The sequence below is a fragment of the Triturus cristatus genome, chromosome 3_1 (genome assembly GCF_964204655.1).
Source record: "Triturus cristatus chromosome 3_1, aTriCri1.1, whole genome shotgun sequence".
NCBI lineage: Eukaryota > Metazoa > Chordata > Amphibia > Caudata > Salamandridae > Triturus > Triturus cristatus.
Genome location: NC_140583.1, coordinates 353746024 through 353770026, shown reverse-complemented (window position 1 = coordinate 353770026; position 24003 = coordinate 353746024). Strand labels below are relative to the sequence as shown.

The following is a 24003-nucleotide window of genomic DNA, read 5'->3' as shown; positions in this document are numbered from 1 at the left end:
CTTCTTAGCACCCACGTATCCAACGAAAAGTTGGTCGTCCACCCGGAACTGCTTTGTGCGGTCCAGATAAAAGGAGAGCGCACGTTTTGGGTCCAGACGGTGGAGCCTCTCTTCCTCTTTGGAAGGATGCGGAAAGAAGGTGGGCAAGGTGACAGACTGCCCAAGATGAAATGGAGTCACCACTTTCGGAAGAAAGGAGGGACGAGGCCGAAGGACAACCTTGTCCGGATGAACAGAGAGAAAAGGAGGCTTTGAAGATAAAGCCTGGAGCTCACTCACCCGTCTAGCCGAGGTGATGGCTACCAGAAAAGCAGTCTTAAGCGTCAGCAGACGAAGAGGACAATTATGAAGAGGCTCAAAAGGGAGCGAACATTAGAAATGTGAGAACAAGATTCAAGTCCCACTGAGGCATTACAAAAGGGACAGGAGGGAACGTGTGAGTAATGCCCTTTAGAAAGCGTGTAACTACAGGGGACTTGAAAAGAGAAGGCTGATTAGGAAGCCGCAAGAAGGCAGAGATGGCAGCAAGATAACCTTTCAGGGTGCCCAGGGCAGAGCCCTGCCGGGCCAAAGAAAGAAGAAACAGTAGAACCTCAGAAAGAGGGGCGGAAAGGGGATCCACAGCCTTTGCTGTGCACCATGCCACAAATTTGTTCCACCGGCAGGCGTATACCGTCTTTGTGGAGGGACGCCTGGCTGCCAGAATGATATCACAGACTTCAGGAGGCAAGTCAAATGGCATTAACTGCCGCCGCTCAATCTCCACGCATGGAGGTGGAGGCTGGACAGGTTCGGTGGAGGACCGTCCCCTGCTGCTGCGACAGAAGATCCTCCCGAAGGGGCATACGTATCGGAGGATCGGTCAACATACTGAGTAGCTCGGGATACCAGTACCTTCGTGCCCAATCCGGAGCCACCAAGATGACTTGGGCCCGGTCGTGCCTGATCTTCTTCAGCACTCTGGGCAGAAGTGGTATAGGCGGAAAGGCGTACAACAGACCGCAACTCCACTCGTGACGAAAAGCGTCGCCGAGCGAGTGCCGCCTTGGAAATTCCAACGCGCAGAACTGCTGACATTGCGCGTTCTCTTCGGTGGCGAATAGATCTAACCAAGGCTCTCCCCACTGCTGAAAGAGACCTTGCGCCACTTCGGAGTTCAGACGCCATTCGTGATCCATCATGCACCGGCGGCTGAGTTCGTCTGCTCTGGCGTTCAGATTGCCCGCCAGATGTTGAACCACCAGGGTGACGCCCTGGTGTTCCAGCCATGTCCAGAGGCGCAGAGCCTCCTGACAAATGGTCCACGACCCCACCCCGCCCTGTTTGTTGCAATACCACCGTCCGTGAACACCTGCAAGACACTTCCCCGGACAGAGGGAAGGAAGGCTTTCAGTGCAAGTCGGATCGCTCTCAACTCCAACAGGTTGATGTGGAGACGAGACTCCGCCGGAGACCAGAGGCCTCTGATCTCCGCCTCTCCCATATGGCCACCCCATCCCAGGAGGGACGCCTCCGTCACTACGACATGCTCCGGTTGGGGAAGGGAGAGGCTCTTGCCCTTGACCCAATCGCGGTCCGTGAGCCACCACTGTAGGTGTTCTGTGAAGGTGAAGCCAAACAGAATTTTCTGACTTCAATTGAGAGGAATTTAAAGTCAGCATCGTCTCGGTGAAACAGACAGGAGCCAAGTTACAACAAGCATTTGCAATGCAATAGGTCTCGCATTGCTGAAAGTTTGAGCTATTGGTGTTGCATTATTATTTGCAACGCCAATAGCTCAAACTTTCAGTAATGCAAGGCCTACTGCATTGCAAATGCTTGCTTTTCAAGCTGGCCACTTAATTACCTGCACTTCCGTGAATGCAAACTGATTTGCACCTATAAACATGCATTGTGTTATCCCTTAAAATGTGTGACTATCTTTATTCCTGCGCCCAAACTTTTGTTTGCGATTTCCACAATACTCCCTTTAAATTTGAACCACTATGAATAAGTAAAATGCTGTTTACTCGACCACTTGCAATGTAGCGTATCTCATGAAAGAATTGAACTCTTAGCACAAACATTTTTTGCGAGTCAGATGAATCTCGAGTCAGCTCAACACTTTAACAGTGTTTGTAAAGATAAAGACAGCAGCATGAACATGTCATCAGTGACTTCTTGCACTGCAGTATTAATCAACCATCGAGCTTGACGAAGCTAACCTCGTCATTCAACTGGTTCTCTCTCGGTTTATTTACAGAACAAATCGGGAGACACAGTTCCCATCTTTCAGTACAGAAGTCTGAAAAGTGTTTTTGTTAAGAAATGTATGGTTTAAATATATAACATTCATGATTCCTATTTGAAATACGCAATTCTTCCTTAAGGCAGTGGAGAATGGCATGTACATGTGTAAAAGATCATACTATCGTTTGTATCCTTACGATGAGGCAGGTGCAATGTGAGTGGAGCAGTAATTCTTTGCTTTTTAAGCGTTCTACTTCCTTTTTTGACCAACCAAAATAAATACACAGAGTTTATGAGCTTTGTGAACCGCACACAGCAGAGGCACGAGTGAGTAAACACGGCACTACATCATGCAGCCACAACAGCCAACAGAAGTTGCAAAGTAAACCAACAACAACTAGCTCTGGTCAAATGGAGAGACTCCCAGTACAGTTATCCGGTGCTCCTTGAGGGAAGATAAATATCTGCTGCGGAGGAGAGCACTGGAGGCTTTTTACGATGTTTAAGTTGTCAAGCGTCATTTGTTTTTTTGTGTTAAACTAATGTTCACAGCGCATGCATGAGATCCCCTACTTCCCCCCTGGCAAGGATGAGCAGTGCCCTCTTGGACGCAATGACGGTGAATGTCCCGGAGAACTTTTACCGAAGGCAAACTGAGCGTGCCCGCAGCCATTGCAGACTGCAACACAGACCAGGGAACCAAGTCAGGTGGTACTATTAAACTCACACTGCCCCTCCCCCACCACATTGATAGCTGTCCAGAGAGCAGCCCCAGCACCGAAAAAACATAGGGGCAGATTTACAAGCCCCTTGCACCACTTTTGCGTCACTTTTAACATGGGAAAAGTGACGCAAAAGTGGCACACAGAGCTTGTAAATATGCCCCGTAATATTGAAAAAATAGAGTTTGGTGAGCCTTCCTAGAGAAAAGAGAGGCGCAGCTCGCCAAACACTATTTTTTTAATATTGTAACTTGTTCATAAGCAGCGCAGGACGCCCGGCTGCTTACGAAAAGTGTATACAATTGAAAAAATAGAGTTTGGCCAGTTGAGCAACAGAAAGTAAAGCGTGACAGCAATGAGGAGCAAGCTCCCAGGTGCCTTAAATGCTGGTGGTTTAAAACGGAATGGACGTACATGCAACTGAATAGGGCGGTCGAAGAACAGGGCTGCCTGGAGAAGAAGCACGGCATGATATTACAGATAAGGTTGACAGCCTGTAAATACATGCACTCCCAAGGAGTGAAAGGTTAGGTGCATGCCTTCTTAGTGGAGAAGTAATGTAGATTATGAAATCTCTCAAGCTCTCCCTGCTGTTCCTGAAAGTGCGCACGCCGCTGTTGTTAACCTGGCACTCTGTATAATTTAACTGGCACTCAGCTAACAAAGTCTGACAGGAAATAAACACTTGCGCCCCTTCCCCTCCCCCTGCAAGACCTACCCGGAACTGACGAATTGCCATTAAAACACGCCCCTGGAACAGATGAGCACAGCCCTTTGTTTCCCATTTGGAAGTCTTCAGCGCGAGCACCTATGAAAAAGTTAATGGCTGAGTATAGCCATCACAACAACCAGCCTGCGCACGTCCGGAGACCATGGCATATGTCCTGACAAGTGGCCATGTGGCCACAGTGAAGCAATCGGTTGTTCTCAGATGAAACGGTTCTGCGTGATAAAGAAATTTTAGATATTTTTTTAATTTGTAAGAGTCTATCATATTTTATGTGGTTTGTGTTGCACAGTTTGCATGCAGCTTGTGCATGGGCTCTTAGACTTCGGCCAGACCCTTATCTCGGCATTCCCTGGTAATCTGTTGTTCACTGGGGAGGAGAAAGCAGAGTTACATTCATGAGACCTCGTGTAGACACTCATGAACTCAGTTGAAGAGCGCAGCAGTGATTACTTCATGCTGCAAACACTCTGGCAGCAACTCACCGTTAGGGCAGATATGTACGCTCTGGCGGCACAGGTTTTTAGCAATGCTTCTGAGGTGAAACAGCATGAAGGGCGGTGTGGGTGGGCGAAGAAATAGGGGCCGAATTGAAAGTACTTGTTGTAAATATGAAACCGGGCGCATGAAACAAAGCGCAGCGCCCGTGTACGTTAAAGCTATGTGTGGCGGCCTAGGAAGCGTCTGCTGTGGCTAGTCATTACAATGAAATAACAAGCAGATCTCAAAGTTCATAATTAATCTGCGCTGAATCCATCATTCTCTCCAACTAGGGGAAGGAAAGGTGAGGTAAGGAAATTCGCCCGCCTAAAGAACAAATCCCCCGGAAGTTGGTCAATGAAAAGTGGAGGATTTAAATTAGTTAACGAGCATGAACTGGAACGAGCATGGAGTGGTAATGCAGCGAGAAAAGAACTCGGCCAGGATTACAACAAGCATTGGCTGCACGCGCGCCTCGCGCTTAAAGTTAAAAAAAACAAGAAAAACAAGACAAGCCCGACGGAGCGTGGCGCGCGCGCTCTTGGGGGCGGGGGAGCGCATTCCAGGCGGGGGAACGGACCCTTTGAAGTGCTCCCAAAAAGTGGATTGCATGGCGGCACGATGCGCGTGATTGTGCGCGTGCTAGCCATGCAATCCGCTTTTGGGAGCACTTTGAAAATCCCTTTTACAATAGTCTCGCTTTGCGATCGCTTACGCGATAGCAAGGCGAGACCTAAAAACAAAGCATGAACTCTGCATAATGCCCTCTAGTCAAAGAATTTTCTTAGGCATATCATCTCCACGTGATGAGATTGTAGTGTTCCCAGGGGAATGTAGAGGATACCAAGGAATATCTTGTTCAAGGTGAAAAATAGCCTAAAATGACTTGGATTGCGTTTTCTGAAAAGTAACTTGTACTGGCCTCATTGCTTCATGGGTTCATTATGTATATATATGGTATAGGAGACTAGTGGGTCCAAGATAAGAATCTCTGCAATTGACTGGTCAGACCGAACAGAAAACATAGCATATATAAAATATATATATCTAATATTTATATTTTTTTTAGAGGCCAGGCACCTTGGGACGGTTTGTTACAGAAGTAAGGAATAGATGTCAGATTTGTTGTATGTCCAAACAAAAAGGCAAAGGATCATTTAGGAACACTCCGAATCAAGACCTCACAAGCCCTGAATCAAACCTTCTTTGGTGCTGTAACTACCTGCTGGATCCCCTTCCAATGAACCAAAGGATTGTACCTAGATTCCTATCTTTCATGAAACTTAAAACCCACCAATTGATATGTATTGAACTGAACCACATGACTACTTGCCAAACTACTGTTTCTAACTATGTTCCATCTTATGTTTTCCTCTAATGGCCTCATTAGGAGTTGGCCAAAATTTACTATAGGGATATCGGGGGCTAAATTACGATACGTATTCTGGCATCAAATTCCAGTGATTCTGAGTTTTCTCGCCACAATGGTAAATAACTACAGGGACCCTGGGATATTGTGAGTTTTTCTCAGATTCTGGGAGAAAGAACTCAAATATTTTCCACCTTCACTGAGCAGGTGAGAAGTGTCAGCAGGAGGGTCAGCAAGGGATTGTGAGGTGTGGTCCTAGGGGAGTATAATCTCTCCCCTCAGACTGCTGCAGGTGGCAAGCAAAGGTAGAGCAAATCTGCTGCCTGCAGCCCATGTTCCTGCAGCATCTGATAGGCTCTGGTGTCTCTGAGTCCAGATCCAGAATTATCAAATCCAGAGTTGTAGACCCCCTAATTCTGGGCCTAGAGACACTTGGAACTCCAGGCTGTGGTATTTATCACAGAGGTATCGCTCTGGGTGAGATACGCCAGCTCATAACAAGGGCCTCAATATCTTGATTTGCTTTTTATTCAGTCATAGTAAAGCACATTAATTCCCTATAGTACACAAGCTCTAATAAATACAATTGAAAAGAATAGACAAGATGAAAAGTAATTGACGGAGGCATTTACCATCAAAGAAGCCAACATTACGCCTATATATGCCAGATAGGACAGAGATTACTGGCTGGAACGCTTAAAGAAGCGCAAGACCTACTACAGAAAGGAAAAGAAAGGAAGACAAGACATGAAACCAGAACCGGGGAGCTACTGTAGTTCAAGTAGACTCATGACAGTCAGAGGGCAATCTGGCTTCAGTGCTTGGCCTTAGGTTTGAAGTGCTGGATTATACAATCAGTTGTACTCAACAGAAGGTGCCTGTTTGGTATGGAGGAGTGCATGATATTGGACAAGATAAAGATGGCAATAGATACAACCTGGTACTTGAGAACCTCGACAACAAGGAGGCCTGTGATGCATGCCTCCGCTTTCTCATATAAAAGTAAAAAGTATGTTGCATTATTCAAGGCTAAATTGATGCCACTATGCCAAGTTAGTGGAGGCCCCTATTTTGTAGTCTGAAGGTAACTTTCTATTTTTGATCAAAGAACATCAACAGGAAGAAACTCAGAGTCTTCCAAAAGCTGCACCTCGTCATTTGTTACAGCTTAAGACAGTGGAGACAAACACAGATGTTCAAGAAGAAAACATACATATAACACATACTATTACCTCATACATTCCTCATTCTGCATTCTATAGAGGCAGAGAGATTAAGGTATGAGGCATGGTAAAGATGTATCTGGTACTAACCCCAATTAATTAATCAGATACAGTGAGCCACCAGACATTGAAGAGAACAGAAATGGTGAAAAGTAAAAATTGTGACAAATATTGCCACAGAGGCTCACTCAAAAAGGAGACTGTAGAAGGCTCTAAAATATGAACAGAGTTCAGTGGATTTCTGCGTGTTAGATGCAAAATTCTTTTGCGTCCTTATATCCTGTGATTCTGGGCAAATCACTTAATCTCCCGTGCCTAACAAAAATGAATGTTTGTCCTCATGTAACGCTACTGGTGCTATGTAAAGCGCTCTGATAACTGATTGGATTCGGGTCAAGTTCGCGCTATATAAAACTCTGCAAAAAATAAATACAAAAAAGGTGTTTAGTAAGGATTCCACATGATGCTTACATCAGCATGAAATTCCAGATAAAATGTCAGTACAATCTGACCAATTCACAGATGTACAACAACAATGTAAGTGGTATCAGTTCCTAAGGAAAAGGGGGAAGGTATGTAACAGCCAAATCGGCTGTAATCAGTGTACGGTGTGTCCAAGTAGACTTGAGTGTGCCAAGAGGAGAGAAAGAGTACTCCTGTATAAATCTTGTGGTGCCCTCACACACCCTTGCGAGTGTATAGCATCATCATTGGGCAGGTGCTCCTCGTGGGGGTGGCGCTGCAGTCCCTCACGGGCCCGTTTTAAGGGGCTCTCTGGAGGAGATCTTTTGGGAGTTGCCGCATTTGTGCATGAGGGCGTGTGGGTCGGGAAGTGGTGATAAGTGAAAGATAAAATGATCCAAAGGACAAAAACAGTTTATTGAAAAGTCCTTTGAATCAGGATAGAAATGTCACGGGGATGGAGACGCAAAATAATGCTGGAATGAGAGGGGAAACTAAACAAATAAGATCCCGCTGCTCTCAACCCGTGTGGTGAGTATCGAGAGTGTTTAAGTGTAAAATGGGGTCGGCATGTTTCGCGCTGAATTTTGGTCCCTAATGGATCCTAGAGCGCTTCATCAGGACCAGTGAGAAAGAGTGTAGATATGGGAATGGGGAAAAGACGCCCTATATTCCCATGTGTCCTTCTTATAGGTTATAATACATAGGTACGGTAATTGGGACACGTAATTGTGCTTGTGCCCTGTTCTCAGCCTAAAGGAGACAAAACAAGGGGGGGGAGAGGGGGAAGAAAAAGAAAACGAACATCATCACACATCCATAGAGTAGTGCTAACTCATAAATGTGCTAGACGCACGTGTGCCAGTACACCGGTGCGGGGTGCATACTGGAAGCATGCACGAGCATAATTAGTATGGTGCTAATTCGGCATGCTCTTTAAAGAACGTGCTCGACACACACTGGTAGCGAGAGTGTCGGATGAGATCAGTGTCGTCCTAGGGTCGACAGAGTGATGCTGGTAAAATAAGTTGTGTTCGGGATACTCAGCGGCGGTCGAAGTGAACTATACTGATTAAACAGCCGTGGTGATCATACGATAAAATTAAAAATGAAGGTGCATAGTGATAATACAAGTGTAGGTACAGGTATCTCGTAAAGGACGCAGTTCTAACATGAACATCCCCAAGTATGCGCCATGTGCGAGCGGTCGCATGGTGTCTCGGCGCTAGATGACACAGGCGAGCCTCCCGGCGTCGTGGAAGGGGCGTGTCGTGAGCATGGTGGGGAGTAAAAACTTCCGCAATGGGTGTGATAGTAAATTGAAGAACCCATGGCGTGACCCTTCATAAACAAGCGTTAAACATACGAGATAAAGCAGTAATACAATAATTAAGAAATGACAAATTAAAAATTCGTACCCTCCCTCAATGAAGAATGAGCCTCCTCAGCAATGCCGTAGGAAGGTAGAGGCAGCTAAACGATAGAATAAGAAGAAGAAGAAGACAGAGCGGGGTCACAGATGTAACAGCAATTCTAGGGAAAAAAGGAGTCTACATTTTTTTCTAGATTTACTACTGATTTGGAATGTACAAAATTCCAAAGTGTAGATTTCCAAAAGAAAGTCTCCTTCTCACCCTCATCAGCATTCACTGGTTCTTTGTCATTCTGGCAAATATGAAGGCACAATTACACTGGTATTCCAATGCAAGATAAAGTACTTCAGAACACCATCACTGTTCAAATTAACTGCCTTATCCATAATTTGGAACCATGGGCTTGCGCACCAAGATTTGAAGACAATTTTGTAGTTCTTCATGCAAGTACAATGCTGTAGTTCATTCGCTGAGTTAGAACGTCAATCATGTGCATTTTTATGGGCATTAATTCAGCTGTCTCAATCTAAGTTCAGAAGCAACAGTCTGTAAGATCAACCTGAAGAGCCTGCTGCTGTTTCTCACACAGGAAAATTATACATGTTATCCATGACTGCTTTTTGTGCTACAATGCCTAACGAAAGTGTAAATTTTATTTGTTAAGCCAACAATATTCAAATTTATTATTTAAAGAAACTTCCAAAGTGTACCATGTTTTACCTGATTGAGTTTCACATATTCTTGTTCATAAAGCTCAGCAAGGCTTAATTTACTCTTTTCATGGTCCAATGTTAATCGCTTCTTGTATTCAAATGCATCCTCCTTAGGCTTTTCTTTGCGTATTACATCATCCCAGGACTTAAAACAGAAAAGAATAATGTCAGGGATATTAGTTTCACTAGATTTAGTAGTTCTACAACATGTTTCCAAGCGATCTCTTCACTCATATCCTCTATCAATGGCTGACAACTTCCCGGACCTGCTAAGTTACATTCAACCACATCTACAAAAGAAACTGATGAATGCTAATCAATTGATTAAGAAAGGATCCAAATCATGTCACATGCCCCCAAATATAAACAGGTTCCTCCTCCAAGACACGCAAAATGATGTGTGGGATTATTTTTCTTTACCCAGGGGCAGAAAAACATACTAGGTAGTGCTAGTAATAATTTTTTTCTTGAATTTAATAATATTTGTCCTATTGACTAGTTGATCCCTGATTATTTCATCACATAAATATTTAAACCTGCACGTGCAGATAGTGTTAGCAATTATATCGGTGGTTTCAGCTTACATTCCCAATTGGCAAAATAGTAGAGATCTCTGAGTATATAGCCAAGACTCCATTTGTATACATGAAGCAGCTTGGTCTCTTGCATCAACGTTCTTAGAGTCTAGCAGAAACTGTAGACAAAACACACAGATCTTGAGACTAAATTGTTGGTGACAGGCCACTGCATGATAGCTATGCAACCCGCTCCATATGGCTTCTGTGCATAACATTTCCGAAAAACAAACAGCTGAGCAATGCCTGGTCACAGACAAGGTTTTGGGGTGCCAGTCATCTTGTGGTTGGCAGCAATAGACACTATCAGACATTACTGGCCAGTAAGACAGCTTTTTATCAGCAGTAGAATGAAAAATACTAAAAAGAGATGGCTAGAATGACAGAATTAATCTCAGACACTAGTCGTTTCTAGGGGGGAGCATCCCAGTTCATAATTGTTTTCCCATGCCATTGGCAAATCAGCCTTGGCCCTGCTTCAAAAGGAACAGACCAGTCTGAACTGACAAGCCAATACTCCCTGAACCAGAACACATGGAAACCAAGTATAGTTTCAGCCTATTTGGACATCAGTCAGGTGCAGTTTGGTTCGAGTGGCACAGGGAGCATGGGGCTCATGCATGAGCATAACCGTCGCACTGAGAGCATTATCATGAAAAATACAAAGCACACTAAAGATGTGCACCAACACAAGGCATAGTGAGAGGCATGTCATGCAAGATGTAGTGGTGCTTTATCCAGATCTGAAAGAACTCACAATAAAGAAGCAGTTAACTATTATCCAATGATTGGATTCACCTTCACGTGGAAGTTATTGCCTCCTGAATTACCTAAGCACACTGCACTAACACAGTAAGTGGCGAAAAGGAGTTCTCACCACAAAGTTACTGTCTGCACCTCAGCCGTATGAATAAGTGCTTTCTTCGGTTTATTTTTCTAAATTTACTCAGACACACCATAAAAAGGTTTTCATTTGAGTTTTATCTTCCAAATATACAATGAAGGTCCAATCTTTTACAATTGACATTTGGTTCAAATTGACAGTTTTCTTAAAAGTCATATAAAAACATTATGCTACTGCACTTTAACTAACCTGATCTTTTATTCTCTGTTTAATAATGTCTTCGAGCTGTAATGTGGTTTCCTCTGTGACTACTGGAGCTAGAAAAGACAGAAATGCAGAACGCCATCAAACATGTATATTTACCATCAAATCACATTTTGACATACAGCTACATTAGTTACTTGCTTCCATACACTGACTGGATTCCGTGAGTGGCGTTATTACGCTTCACATGATACTTGGCAGTTACAATACCATTTTCTGGCACTCTCAAGTAAACCGATTCAAATTTAAGCAAAACACTATGATCCAGCACACCACAAATACCATATGTGATAAGATATTGTAGATTCAGACAACATTAGTCCATTCAGCAGGTCTTATTTCGAAATTCTTTATTCAATTTTCTTCTTTTAAAATCTGCGTAGCCAATGCGTTTCGTCCTTACGGACTTCTTCAGGGCAAAAAAATAAAGAGTCCTCTTTATATGTTCCCTCAAGACTGAAGTCAAATACTTGTTGCTCCTTTATAGACCAAATTATTTACGATCGTATTTGATTTCCTTGAGTTTATGTAGCATTCTCAGTGTGAATTATCCTGTGTAGGGGCTAAGATCAGTGTTTATGGATTCAAAGTTTCAGGAGCAGTCCTTCCATTGCGTAGTCCATATGGATATATAAATAATAGGTGCAGACAGAACTGCTTCATACCTCATAGTTGTGTGCTTGTCGATTCAAATTTAAGACCTGTGAAGCTTTTGCTCGCCAATGTTACAGATACCATGTTTCAGAAGGAAGGTACTATGGGGCAAGGGAAAGGATAGGAACTATGTGGGGAGGCTGGGATGAGTACCTGTCCTCACGTTAGCTACGGTATTGTTAACCACATGGTGGGGAAGATGTATTAATGTTTTGCAGGACACGACGAGGCTTTAGAAAATTAGGTGGCATCTTAATAACTTCTCAGAAGCTCAGTACATTGACTGAGGCAGGGATGTGTGCATAGCAAGATAGAGAGTTGCAACTCAGTGGCTAATACACTTTCAGCGTGGGCAAATTGTTGCAAAATAATTCGCAGCATAATAGTGATGGACCTGAGACCCAGCTTTCTATTTATTCCGCAGTGTTGGATTACTACTGTGTAGGACCTGGTGTGAAATAAAAAATATACTTCTTTTACATTCAAGCATTTAAGGAAAGCTGGTGAAGAAGGTCAAGAATGTGTCATAGATAGTCCCCCAATGTGAGTCCCTTGACAAACCAGACTTCTGCTTTTGGGCTAGTGGTAGGTCGTAAATGTGTTTTTAAGTCAGAAGCCTTGTAGTGGATTTGTAGCTATTCTGCATACAAAAAAACCTAAAATTAGTGTATAAAAATTACTTTAAGGAGGATGTGTTTAAATTGTCGCAGGCAATCTAGGATGCTGGAGCAGGACTCTAAAATGTCTTTTATGGGGTGAAGATGCTCCTTTTGCCGATGCTCAACAGCATTAGAAAAATAAGTTGTAAAGAAAAAAAGTTTTGTGAAGCGAACTCGCACATGCGTACGTACATATCATGATGCAGCTAGGGGCAGCGTCATTCTGCATGCATGAGCATGCATGATGACGTGGTGCCTACAGAACAACACAGCACCATTTTATCTATTATTTTATTTACTATTCCAAGACGTCACTTAGAGCGGTAATTTAAATAAGTAAAAATAAAAAACATTTACTTGCGCAAAGGCACTTCTTTGGCACAGACGAATTAAAAAAATCAATAAACATTATTTGAAGAACTGCGTGGTGTGGGGAGCAACTCAAGTGTCGGCTGGGGCAGAAGTAACAGAAAATGGGAAAAGGGAGCAACAAACAAGTTGATGCTGTGGTGGAGGAGGAGCCAAGGAAGAGAAATTTAAAAAAAGAAGTCAGTGTAGGGCGAAAGAGAGCATGTGGGGCCGATGGGGAAGCTAGGAATGCGCTCGTTGAGAGCAACATGGAGGGAGTGGGTATTTGAGAGGGAGCAGAACCTGAGAGAGAGCAAGAAAACAAATACACTCAAGTAATGCTTGTATAAAAAGAAAAAAAAAGTAGTTCCCTGGATGTGAGCAGCAGGAGGATTCAATCAAAAGGATCGTAAAGAAGCTATGCTCCAAGGGAGGGATAAACTCACAAACAAGAATGGGCAGGTAAGGCATTTAATAAGAAGCAAGCAAATGAGAGAAAAAGTCAACCAATGGTAAGCAACGGGTTGGCTCTAAAGCCCACTCTATGTTTTTGGTATGGTTAACAAGAAGTCCTAGGACAACTTTTAGCCATCTGTAGATGAGATCTAAACATGAATGCAGGTGGTGGAGAAGGGAATTTTTATTTCAGTCTTCTTGATCCTTAGGTCAATAGTTACATTTTTCATTAAGACAACTAGTTAGCAGACTTCCATTATTAGCTGGTATCATGTAGCCATGGTCTTTACATCTTTAGCACCCCTGATCAAAGAGGAGAATCATCTGCATGCTAGATTATGGAGAGTCTTCTCAGGGAATGGAACACTAAGGATTGAATGATTAATCAAATATGGTACTGTACGCTTAACCTCTTCAATGCCTATGACGAGCTGGTCTCGTCATGGGCCGCGGTTGCGCTGTGCCCATGACGAGACCAGCTCGTCATAAACCCCGCCCGCTAATGAAAGCGCCGGCACAGGGCGGGGAAAGGGGCGGGCACTGAAGGGGTTAATCACACAGCATTTGGCGTTTTATACGATTTGAAATGTTAGACACTCCTAAAGTAAGCAGCCCAGTTGGTAAGATGATATGAATGTGAGACAATATTGCCCCAACAATGCACACAAAGTGTAAAATATGTTATGTTAAGGATATTTTGATGCCAAAAAGTAAATGGGTGAAATAAAGGTTCCTGGATTAAAATGGTCAGGTGTGACTGATCCTTCTTGAATATATGGATATTAGTGCAGAAATTACTTTGATCTCTAACCTGTACTAGGTATTGATTTTAACCTACAAAAATGGAGTTCAAAGGAAAAGGAAAGGGTCACCCTCATCAAATAAATCACTAGCGCAAAAGGTGAGATCCATACCAAGCCAAACCATGAATATCCTTCAGAGGAAAATAGACACCAGTCTTGCTATAATGGTTAGCGTTTGGCAAAGACACTCTGGGGAAATCCCTGAGTGGGCTATAAACCATCAAATGTCACAGCCAGGAACCAATGTTGCTTCTTAAAAAGTATGAGCCACTTCTAGTGGGACAGCTGTGCATAATGAGCAGTATCCAACACTATAAAGGAAACAGTCAATAGCATAACGCATGCCTCAAATGTGGTGCAACCAAGTGACTCTTAATTAACAGAGTTGTGTATGCTTCTTTTCCTGAAGCCGCCTCAACATTGTACCTTTCTGAACTGTGTTTAGCGATTGATCCGAATATCCAAAACACCTTACTATGCCCGTCCTGTCTCTGAGGTGCAACTAGAATCTAACTCTCCTAAAGTAAACTTTAAAAATAATGCATAGAATTCACTTCATTACTAGTGCACCTGAACCAAAAGCAAAACGAAACTTTAAAATACATATTGGTACCACTTATTAATTAGTTCTCAACGTGTTCCACTGCATAATTTCTATAGATATAATAGACCAAACTGCTATATTGGCTGGACTATTACTTACTCATATAAGGTTGCCACCCTGTCTAGGCAAAAATATTTTTTGCCCTTAAGTAATAAAAGGAGGCCCTCGAGTACACATGCAAATAACTAAAATATCTGCACAGATAAGTGAAATGCAGTAGTTTTAATAGACCAAGTGAATCACCAAACTAATTTTAAATACCCTTCCTTTACAAAGGGGTAACGTCTTGAGGTATATAGCTCCAGCCACTCTCACAATGATGGTCTGGGTACAGCTGGCTGTCAGTGAACCTGTGAAAGGTGCAGCATGGAGGGAATTCACTCATGTGGGTTAAACAGGAAATCCCAGCAGAGACTAAACCAGAGGGGCACTGGGCATAGATATGCCATTCAGAAAAACAGACCATCAGCAGAAAAGTTTACTTGTACCGACAAAAGTAACTAACAAATAATAAGAGAATGGAAAGTAGCAAGTATAAACTGTAGACAGAAATAGAATCTCATTTTGTACCAGGAGCCTCAACACCGTCTATCAAACACCCGATTTGAAAAAATAATGAAAATCCCATGCTGTCAAAATACTTGATTGTTTAGGAGATGGTTTCTTTTGCCAAATAAATAAATCATGCACTAAATACCTTAAATCTCTCATAGAAAATGTATCCTCGTGATTTCCGCAAAGAGGTAAAAAAAGATACGAAGTTGTGTTTGCTAAACATTTGGTGTAAGGAACAAAACTATTCACCTTTATTATTTCCTTGCATGAAATGCCCCATGCCAAAATCCCTCTAATGAGGGAATTTACCTGCCCTGGAAGCATGATCAAACATTAACGTTTCTTCCAGTAAGCTGTTTTCAGGCCTCTTTTGAGCTGTGACTTCTCCCCTGAGCTGCCACGATTTTTCATTCAGTAAATCTTTCTCTAGATCGTTGATTTTTTCGGCCATCTGAAATAAAAATATTAGCAAATATAAGTCAGAAAATGCATTATTCACAAAGATTTGAACATAATAACAGCACCGTGTGATTTGGGTCTGTAGAATTTTTACAAAAACAAAATACGTCAACAGCCAGCGTAAATGCGCTTAGTTTGGAATAATTTGAAAACGAAAAATAAACTAACTTTGGATTGAAGTGTGTTATAAAACTTTTTGAACGAGCAAAACATTTATTAAAAAGTAATTCATAAATAAAAGCATATGTGTAAAAAAAAAAAAAAATCTGTGAAACCACTTTAAAAAGTAGACCAATGGTTTTCTCAAAGTGATCTGAAATAAAATGAGCCACGCCAAGGTCAGAAGAAAACATTTCTAGCACAACGATAAGCCGAAAATGAATACATTACAAAATTAGTTGCAATGGGTATCTAGAGGCTCTTCTCCTCAAATTCAAAACCTTTCAAAGGACTTCTGGCACAACTAAATTGGGACAAAACAGTTATGAAATAATCCTCGAGTAGCTCATTAAGTGACACCTCAATAAAATGATGGACACATCACTCTTCATGAAACTGCTTCCACCAGTGTGAGATTGCACTGAAATTAGCATGAAAAGAACCCATACTCTTAAGATCTGAGCCATAACAAAAGCGACAGAAAAGGAAAACCTCAAGAATGTGCATAGGAAAAACACTGCCCATGCAATACAAATGGAGCATAAAAATAGGCATGTGTGCAAGAGAAAGAGCAGATGGGGTTAGAGTGTCCATGGGTGTACCTTGACAATAGCAGGCAAAGGAAGGTTCACTGCATGCAAGATATAGCTGGACCTAGGCAAATAACTCAACCTTTAAGCCGGTTAATTGCTTCTTTTATGGGTTTTCCTTACTTGTAGATTTCATACCGACTCTACTCTCAGTTTTCCCTATTGACATATCATCAAATTATCACAGTTTAGGGACAAGATAAGCGCATTCATGTATTGGAGATGTGTGCTTAGCTGCACTTCTGCCACGTCTTGGCCATTCCCCGGTTTCTTTCCTGGCGCGCCACGGACTCCTCTGAGCAGTGCGGTCATCATGCAGATCTCTCATCTCTTTGGTGTCACTTTTTCCCCACCTCTGAACTATTGCCAATTTGCTTTCCCCTATTGTCTACAATATCTATATCCGGATCAGAATAAGAATTTAAATCTGTTCTCCTAAAAGGGGCTTACGTGAACAGCAGCTGCCTCTCTATGCTCTTAGAACAATATTCTCCCTACCAAGGAGTCCATCAACTATCCTGGTCTGAAGTGGGGGTTGTTGATGTACCGAAGCCTCAAAGGGCCCTGCCTGACCCTAAAATGGCATCCATGCACAAGGCGATTGGATCTGAGCTCTTGGCCGATTTAGACCTACTTGTTACTGCTTGTTTTCCTTGATGGATTCTGTCAGGGCTCTCCTGTTCCTCCAGGTTGCCACAACAATCTAACTAATCTGCTTTATCCTGCTTGTACTAGAGGGTGCGCAATATCTTTAATCCCAGCCCTATCTATAACACAGACTCTCTCTAAAACTGACATCTACCCAGTGCCCCCTTACTAGCCTCCCACTGCAAAAACCATGGCAGATAAAGAGCTTAAGCCGAACAACAAGCGCACCAAACCTGAACCTGGGGGCGAGCTGGAGGAGGAGGTGGACGGCGCTTCCCAGCAACTCCATGATGGGTGCCCGAGAAACTTTGGCCGATGCCCGGTGGATCTGTCCTATGCAGCTATAGAGGAGTTTGGCTCCGGTTCACCCCGTCACCTACCCAGCCGGACATCGGACAGGTTTTCCCTCGTCTCACCGTTGTGTTTTCCACCTGCATTCCTTACCCCTGTTAACCATTCCCCCTCTACCTTTCACTCCCCTTAAGACGTGTGTACGTGTTAATAACTCATATTATTGTAATCTCATGTTTCTCTTCTATGTCTATACTTGGCTATGTAATTGTGTAACCTGTAACTCGCTGATCCTCATGTAAAACGCTCTGATACCTCCGGGTCTAGCCAGCACTATATAAAACTCTGCAAATAAATAAATAAATAGCTGTCATGGTATACCTTAGGATTGGGCTGGCTAACAATATGTGGGAGTACTGTGCAGAGACTTCACAGTGTTTGGGTACAGTGACCAAAGTTATTGACCAACACACCATACTCTAAACATGGTGCAGAGTGATGCAGGGGCTCTAAGAAGGGGTGAAAAACAACAAGCCTCATTTACAAGCAAATGGTCTTTTACTCGGGTGCGGCTGTGGTGTGCCCAGGAAGCAGTCTCAGCCTGGGCTGCCACACACGACGAGTGGGTGTGCGGGGGGGGGGGGGGGGAGGAGGGAAGGGGGGAGGGGAGGGGGGGGGGCTGAAGCCCTTTGAGCCCAATGGGCTTGCGCGCCTGCTAGGCGTGACCACACACCTGTCGAACTGCACAGGGCAATCCACACTGCATAGTTACATGGAAGGTGAGCCTCCTAGGCCTGCGTCACAGGGATGAATAACACAGTCACTACCCACTTTATCGGTGTGGGGCGCCTCCAAGCCTGATCCCCCGTAGGAGGAAATCATCTACTCCTTCCGCGGTCACTGCTTGGGAATGTTCCATGCACTGCCCTCCACATGGAAGATCCGAGAAGCCTCCGTAAATACCCTCTTGCAGCCAGTTGGGACGCTATACTGGCCGACTTCCCTCCCACCCTGCTACCCACCATTGAATCACCCGAGGAGGACACGATTCTTGCAGATGCTGAGAACTCTCCGGTCACCTGCCATCCACCAGATATACTAGACACTCGGCCCTGAATTCCTTTCCCAATCTCAAACCTGACATTTTATAGGACATTGCTCTGTAACACTGACACTTTATTTTCCCTTCTTTTTTTATTCCCCATGCTGTGGAAAGGAGCTTACTTGTTTCGTTATTAACATGTATGGTTTTATTTTCTGTATTTGTTGATTCACGAGTTAATTTCCCTGTAACTCCAAGATACCACAATTGAACAATTACATAATATGGTAAAATGTATGGAATTCTTTTTTTTTTTTTTAATAAACAATTTTTATTAGAAACAAAGATAGCAGCAGTGACAATTAGCTTTGACAGTGTAGAGATGCCAGTCCATATCATTACAACTCAGCCTCAGCGAAATGTATGGAATTCTTAACTCTTAAAAAAGATTTAAACCAAAAAATAATCGGAAAAGGCTCTTCCCGCTGTAGCTGACCAATAAGAAAGGTGTCATCTGGTAAAAACTGTCCTATCATGGCACATAACAAGAGACTATGCAGATTTAATGCAATTACCCCTGAAAGATAAGGGGACGGAACTTTATTTAAAAATGCAAAACATTTTCTGGATTCACCTCCCACCAGATGTTTCAACCTCAGTCTATCCCCTCTTCTCTGTTGCATTTTTTTAGTAACACTTCTGCACTGTTTTCTACTGATGACATTCCCTCACCATACTCCATTTTTCTCGCCTGGCAGCACATTTGTTTGGTATAATTCCACCTTAAAATGGTTTCATTTTTGACCATTTTAAAGAACCGACTTATTTGCTTTCTTCTTCCCCGACAGGTGTTAAAAGTTCCCCCTTTGTGAAGCCCGTTCATTGTCACAAAATCCCCTTCCTTTACATCTACACTTCACACCCTTCTGTTTTATAATATCCTGCTTTTAATAAAAAAAAAAATTGTATTAACAGTTTTGCAATAAAATCACATTACATCTCGTTGTACTTATTTGAGCGACAGTAGTATTGCTGTTCAGCCATAGGACATAGAACCTGCACTCTGAGGGGGCATCTGTCGTTACAGTCCACTTATCCTCTCTGTAAAGTGATGTTTGGAGGGAACTGGGGAGAATAAACTGGGGGTGCATTGAGGAAGGGGGGGTGGGAGTCAGGGTGTGTGCATCGGGTAGGGCGTCTGGGTCACGTCCACTATAGGCTGTAGGCGTGTCACAACGTTGTTTACTGGCTATCATTGGGGCAACGTTGCCAGTTGCAGTATACGGTGCAGTGCACTGTGGAGTTTTTGTGCATCACGTCTCGGTTGGGATGGTGGGGGCGGTGTCATGTGTACTCCCGTTTGAGGTTCGTGCTTCAAGGTCTGTTGAGTTGTGTTGAGAAGTGCTTCGGTCGGTACGCGTGTGTAATTGCTTGAACTGGTGTCATAATAAGGCCCATTCCATAGATATGCAATGTTTCCGTAGTCCCTTCACCGCCTCCTCCCGTAGTGTTTCTTCTTCTGCGGTCACCCATTTCTATACCGCTCCTACCCATGCCTCTATCTGGGGGCCCAATGTGGCTCGCCAGTTCATGGCGATACTTCTTTTAGCTAAGAGCGTTGCTAGTGTCGCAAAGCGGACCGGCACTTTGTGTGTCTTTGGTCTTCAGAATATTCAGAGAGCGACTGCCTCCCATGTGTGTATATCTGTAAGACCTGTGAGTTCTTTGAGTGTCTCCAAGACTATAGACCAGTACGGTTGTATGGTGGGGCAGTTCCAGAACATGTGACGAAAGTGCGCGTCTAGTGAGTGACATCTGGGGCAGAGAAATTGGGTGTCCGGGTAGAAGCGCTGTAGGCGTGCTGGTGTTTGATATGCTCTATGTAGGACATAAAACTGTATGTTCTTAAAAAGCGCGTTCCTTGACACTTTTTTGGGGAATGCTAGGGCCCTCTCCCATTCTCGGTCGTGTAATTGACGTTCAAGTTCATCTTCCCATTTGGCTCGGAGAGTAAGCAGTGGTTTATTTGTAAGCTCTCTTATGGACATATACAGCCACGTAACTAGATGCCGGCCCGTACCCATATATAGGATGGTGTGAATGACCGGGTGTGTTGGTGGCTCGCCTGTAGAAAGGTCAGAGTGTGGCCGATAATTTTCTAGGAGCTGTCGGTGGGTTAAAAACTGTCCCGAGGGGAGATCTTAGTCCTCCATGAGCTGGTCATAAGGTCTAAGCTGCGCATCTGAGAACAGCGATTCAGCCTCAGTATTCTCGTGGTCCGTCCACATCCGGAGCATGGTAGTTGTGAAGTATTTCTCCCGTTTGGGCCAACCACCTAGCTGCAGCCGAGGGGAGTAGTGTGGGGTCTCTGCCGACATGCTACATTCAACATTCTTTGCATACATCGATGGGCCACCGATACCTGCAAAGGATATGTCCGTCGTGGTTTGGTACGTGGGAGCAGCAGGTGACGGAGTTCCGGGGCAGGGACCGGGCCCGAGTCGCATTTGTTTCACCTGTATGCCTACCCGCCGTCCAGTACGATAGCCATTGTAACTGCGCCGCTAGGAAGTACGATTCGAAGGAGGGGGCGTCTAGACCCCCTTGTGTGGTGGGCAATTGCAGTTTAGAAAGGACTATTCGGTGTCTGTTTGGCCCCCAGATGGGCGAGCGGAGGAGCGAGTCTAGGTCATGAAAAAAGGCTTTGGGTGGAATTACCGGTAAGTTCGTAAAGTGGTACAGCAGCTGTGACAATGATCATCTTAACTATGGCCACACGGCCAGTCGGGGCTAGCGAAATCTTCCAAAATCCCACCACCAATCTGATGCCGGCACGTTGCGATGATTGCCCTCATAAATGGCGGCGGGGGAGTGGTACAGGCGGATGCAGAGATATTGGGGGCGTTTGTGCTCCAAGGTAGGCTCTAAGTACCAATTCGTACCTCCTGCGGTACGAGGTTGGGGTGCAGTAGGTAGATTGCGGATTTATCCCAATTTACTTTAAGTCCTGACGCCTCCGCAAACTCAGTTAGGATTGTCCAGATGGGTGTGAGGTCCACGGTGATATCTCGGATGTATAGGAGGAGGTCGTCCGCATACAGGGAGATGCTATGCACGGTGTTCGCTATGGGGATGCCCCATTTGGCGCCCTCCTGGCGTAATCGTATAGCCAGAGGTTCTATCGCCAGGGCGAAGATCAGGGGCGATAGTGGGCACCCTTGTCTTGTACCTCTCTCCACCATGAATGGCGACGTTATGTATCGGCCCATTAGAATACGAGATGTAAGCTTGGTGTAGAGGAGCTGCGTGTACGTTAGGAGAGTTGGACCTATTCCTGCTCGTTGTATAACGGCAAAAAGGTATGGCCACGTGAGGGTATCAAAGGCCTTTGAGGTAAAAAATTAAGCAGGCCGCGTTAGGGTGCGAATCTCCCACTTAATCATGAATGTGGAACAAGCGACTGGTGTCTTGGGATGTATTTCTGCCGGGTACAAACCCGCACTGATCCGGGTGGACTAGGGGTCGCAGAATTTGTTCATATCTATCCGTCAGAATGTTCCCCAGTATTTTGCAGTCGGCAGAGAGGAGCGTGATATGGCGGTAAGAAGACAATTGTTGTGGGTCTCGGTGTGGTTTGAGGAACGTTACGATGACCGACTCGCAAAGGGAGCTGGGCAGTTCTCTCTTTTCGAATGCGGCCGCAAACATCTCTGCGAGACGTGGGACTAGCAGGGAGGAGAAGGTGCTGTAATATTCAAGAGGTAGACCGTCCAGACCCGGTGCCTTGTTCTGCGCTAGCGCACGGATCGCATGGGTGACTTCAGTCGGCGTTATTTTGGCGTCTAGTGTGGTTTTCTCGGATTCCGTAATGTGTGGGATAGGTTGTGGGTCCAGAAAGTGGCTTATTCTCATCCTGTCTGAGCTGTGTCGGGGTGCGGTAAATCGTGGTATAATAATGCTGGAATGCACACAAGATGTCCATTTGGGAGTGCACTAAGTTACCGGAGGGGTCTATTATCTCGGTGATGGGTTTTGTGTCTGTGTCCTGTTTTGCTAGCCATGCTAGGAGTGTGCCCATTTTATCTCTCTCCTTATGCATTCAAGTGGCGTAGGCTCTAAAGTTGTATTTGCGTAAGTCTACCATGGCAGTAGAGTACTGTGTTTTGGCCTCCGCCACCTGTGCCGCTGTCACAGCATTTGCATCTTCTCGTCTTGTGAGGGTAGCTAACTTTAGTTCGGTAGTGGTGAGTGTTCGTTCTAGTGTGCGTTTCACCCCTACTAGTCCTGTATATTTTGTTCATGGTCGTGCTTGAACACTTGGTCTGGCGTGGGAGGTGCCAAGTAGGCACCGGGGGATGAGGGTGCCTCCAATGAATGCGTAAGATATGTGCATCGTGGTCAGAAATTACACGGCCTAAGTTATCCGTGTGCTGAACTTTGGGAATCAGTGATGGGGAGCATAAAAATCTGTCTAATCTGTTCCGTAGGTTGTGCGGAATGGAGTGGAACGAGTAGAGTCGTGAGAGAGGGTGGTGTGCTCTCCATGCGTCTAATAATGCCCAGTGCGTGACCCAACTTTGAAAGCGCTCCGTCTGTTTCGGAGCGGGAGAATGTGGCAGTGGCTGGTGAGATCTGTCTAGTGCAATATTGAGCGTGCAGTTATAGTCGCCCCCTAAGATCCATGGGATAGATGCGAATTGGGCTAGAACCCCAGTAAGGGATTCCCAGAACCTGTCCTGTTCAATATTCGGGGCATATATGCTACCCAGTAGGATGGATTGTCCATCTAAGAGCCCCTCCAGCAATGCAAATCTACCCTTTAAGTCCACCACTCTCCAGAGCTCTTGAAAAGGGGTGCCAGGGCGGACCCAGACCAGCGTGCCCCGTGCATATGCAGAGTATGACGTTCCACGCCATCTGGCCCGTAGTTTGTTGATTTCTGGCGCTGTGAGGTGTGTCTCTTGCAGAAATGCAATTTGTGAGATTTTACGCTTAATATACAAGTACGTTGCGTACCGTTTGCGTGGAGTATGAAGGCCCAGTGTGTTCAAGGTTAAAATACGAACGCCTCCAATCTGCATTTGGGTATGCGGTGATTGATACCTGTGCACTTCAGTGTGACGGAGGGTGGCTGCGTCATGTATTCTGGCTGTGCCCTAGCCTTGTGTTCGTCAGACATGGCGGTCGGTGACATCCACCCAAGTGTGATGGTTGCCCTGTTGCATGCGTTCCCTGAGGGGTAAAGGGCGGGAGTAAACTCGGTCAGTGAAACAAGAAATCGGGTTGGGAAACCGTCTCAATACCTGGGACCTATCGGCGGGGCCGATACGTCCAAACTGACTCTCATAGAACTAGAGAGTAAACAGTTGACACATGGGTGTGGCAGTTCGTGCTTGTGAGGCGGAGTCCCGTCGGGGCATTTGTAGGATCGATGTTCGTCATCTGGACTGGATACTTCTGATCACCATCTTGAATTTCCATTAGTGCATATCATCGGCAGTTTGTGGGGTGACCTGGGGCAAGGTGATGGAGTCGGTTTTTGATTGAGTCTCATCCTTATCATCTTCTCCTTCCGATGAAAATAAGGTGGGTGGCACCGTCTATGTCTTCACCCGGCGAGGTGGTCCCCAGACCTGCCACCGCTTGTAGGACCTAGCACCGTTCCTGCATGATTTGCTCCAGATCCGGGGATTCCATGACGTGGCGTTCTGTTATCTCTCTCCTTCCCTGCAGTCTCTGCGTTTTGTGTTTGTT

At 44.7% G+C, this 24003-nt stretch overlaps 1 protein-coding gene across 1 annotated transcript in view; it reads right to left on the bottom strand.

Moving 5' to 3' along the window:
- MPHOSPH10 (M-phase phosphoprotein 10) overlaps positions 1-24003 on the bottom strand; it is a 169686-nt gene that overhangs the window by 45251 nt on the left and 100432 nt on the right. Inside the window, exons 5-7 of the mRNA XM_085644088.1 lie at positions 15370-15511; positions 10967-11034; positions 9306-9443 (exon numbers count right to left, since the gene is read on the bottom strand). Of these exons, the coding sequence (XP_085500214.1) occupies positions 9306-9443; positions 10967-11034; positions 15370-15511 (348 nt within the window). The remainder of the gene's footprint in view (positions 1-9305; positions 9444-10966; positions 11035-15369; positions 15512-24003) is intronic.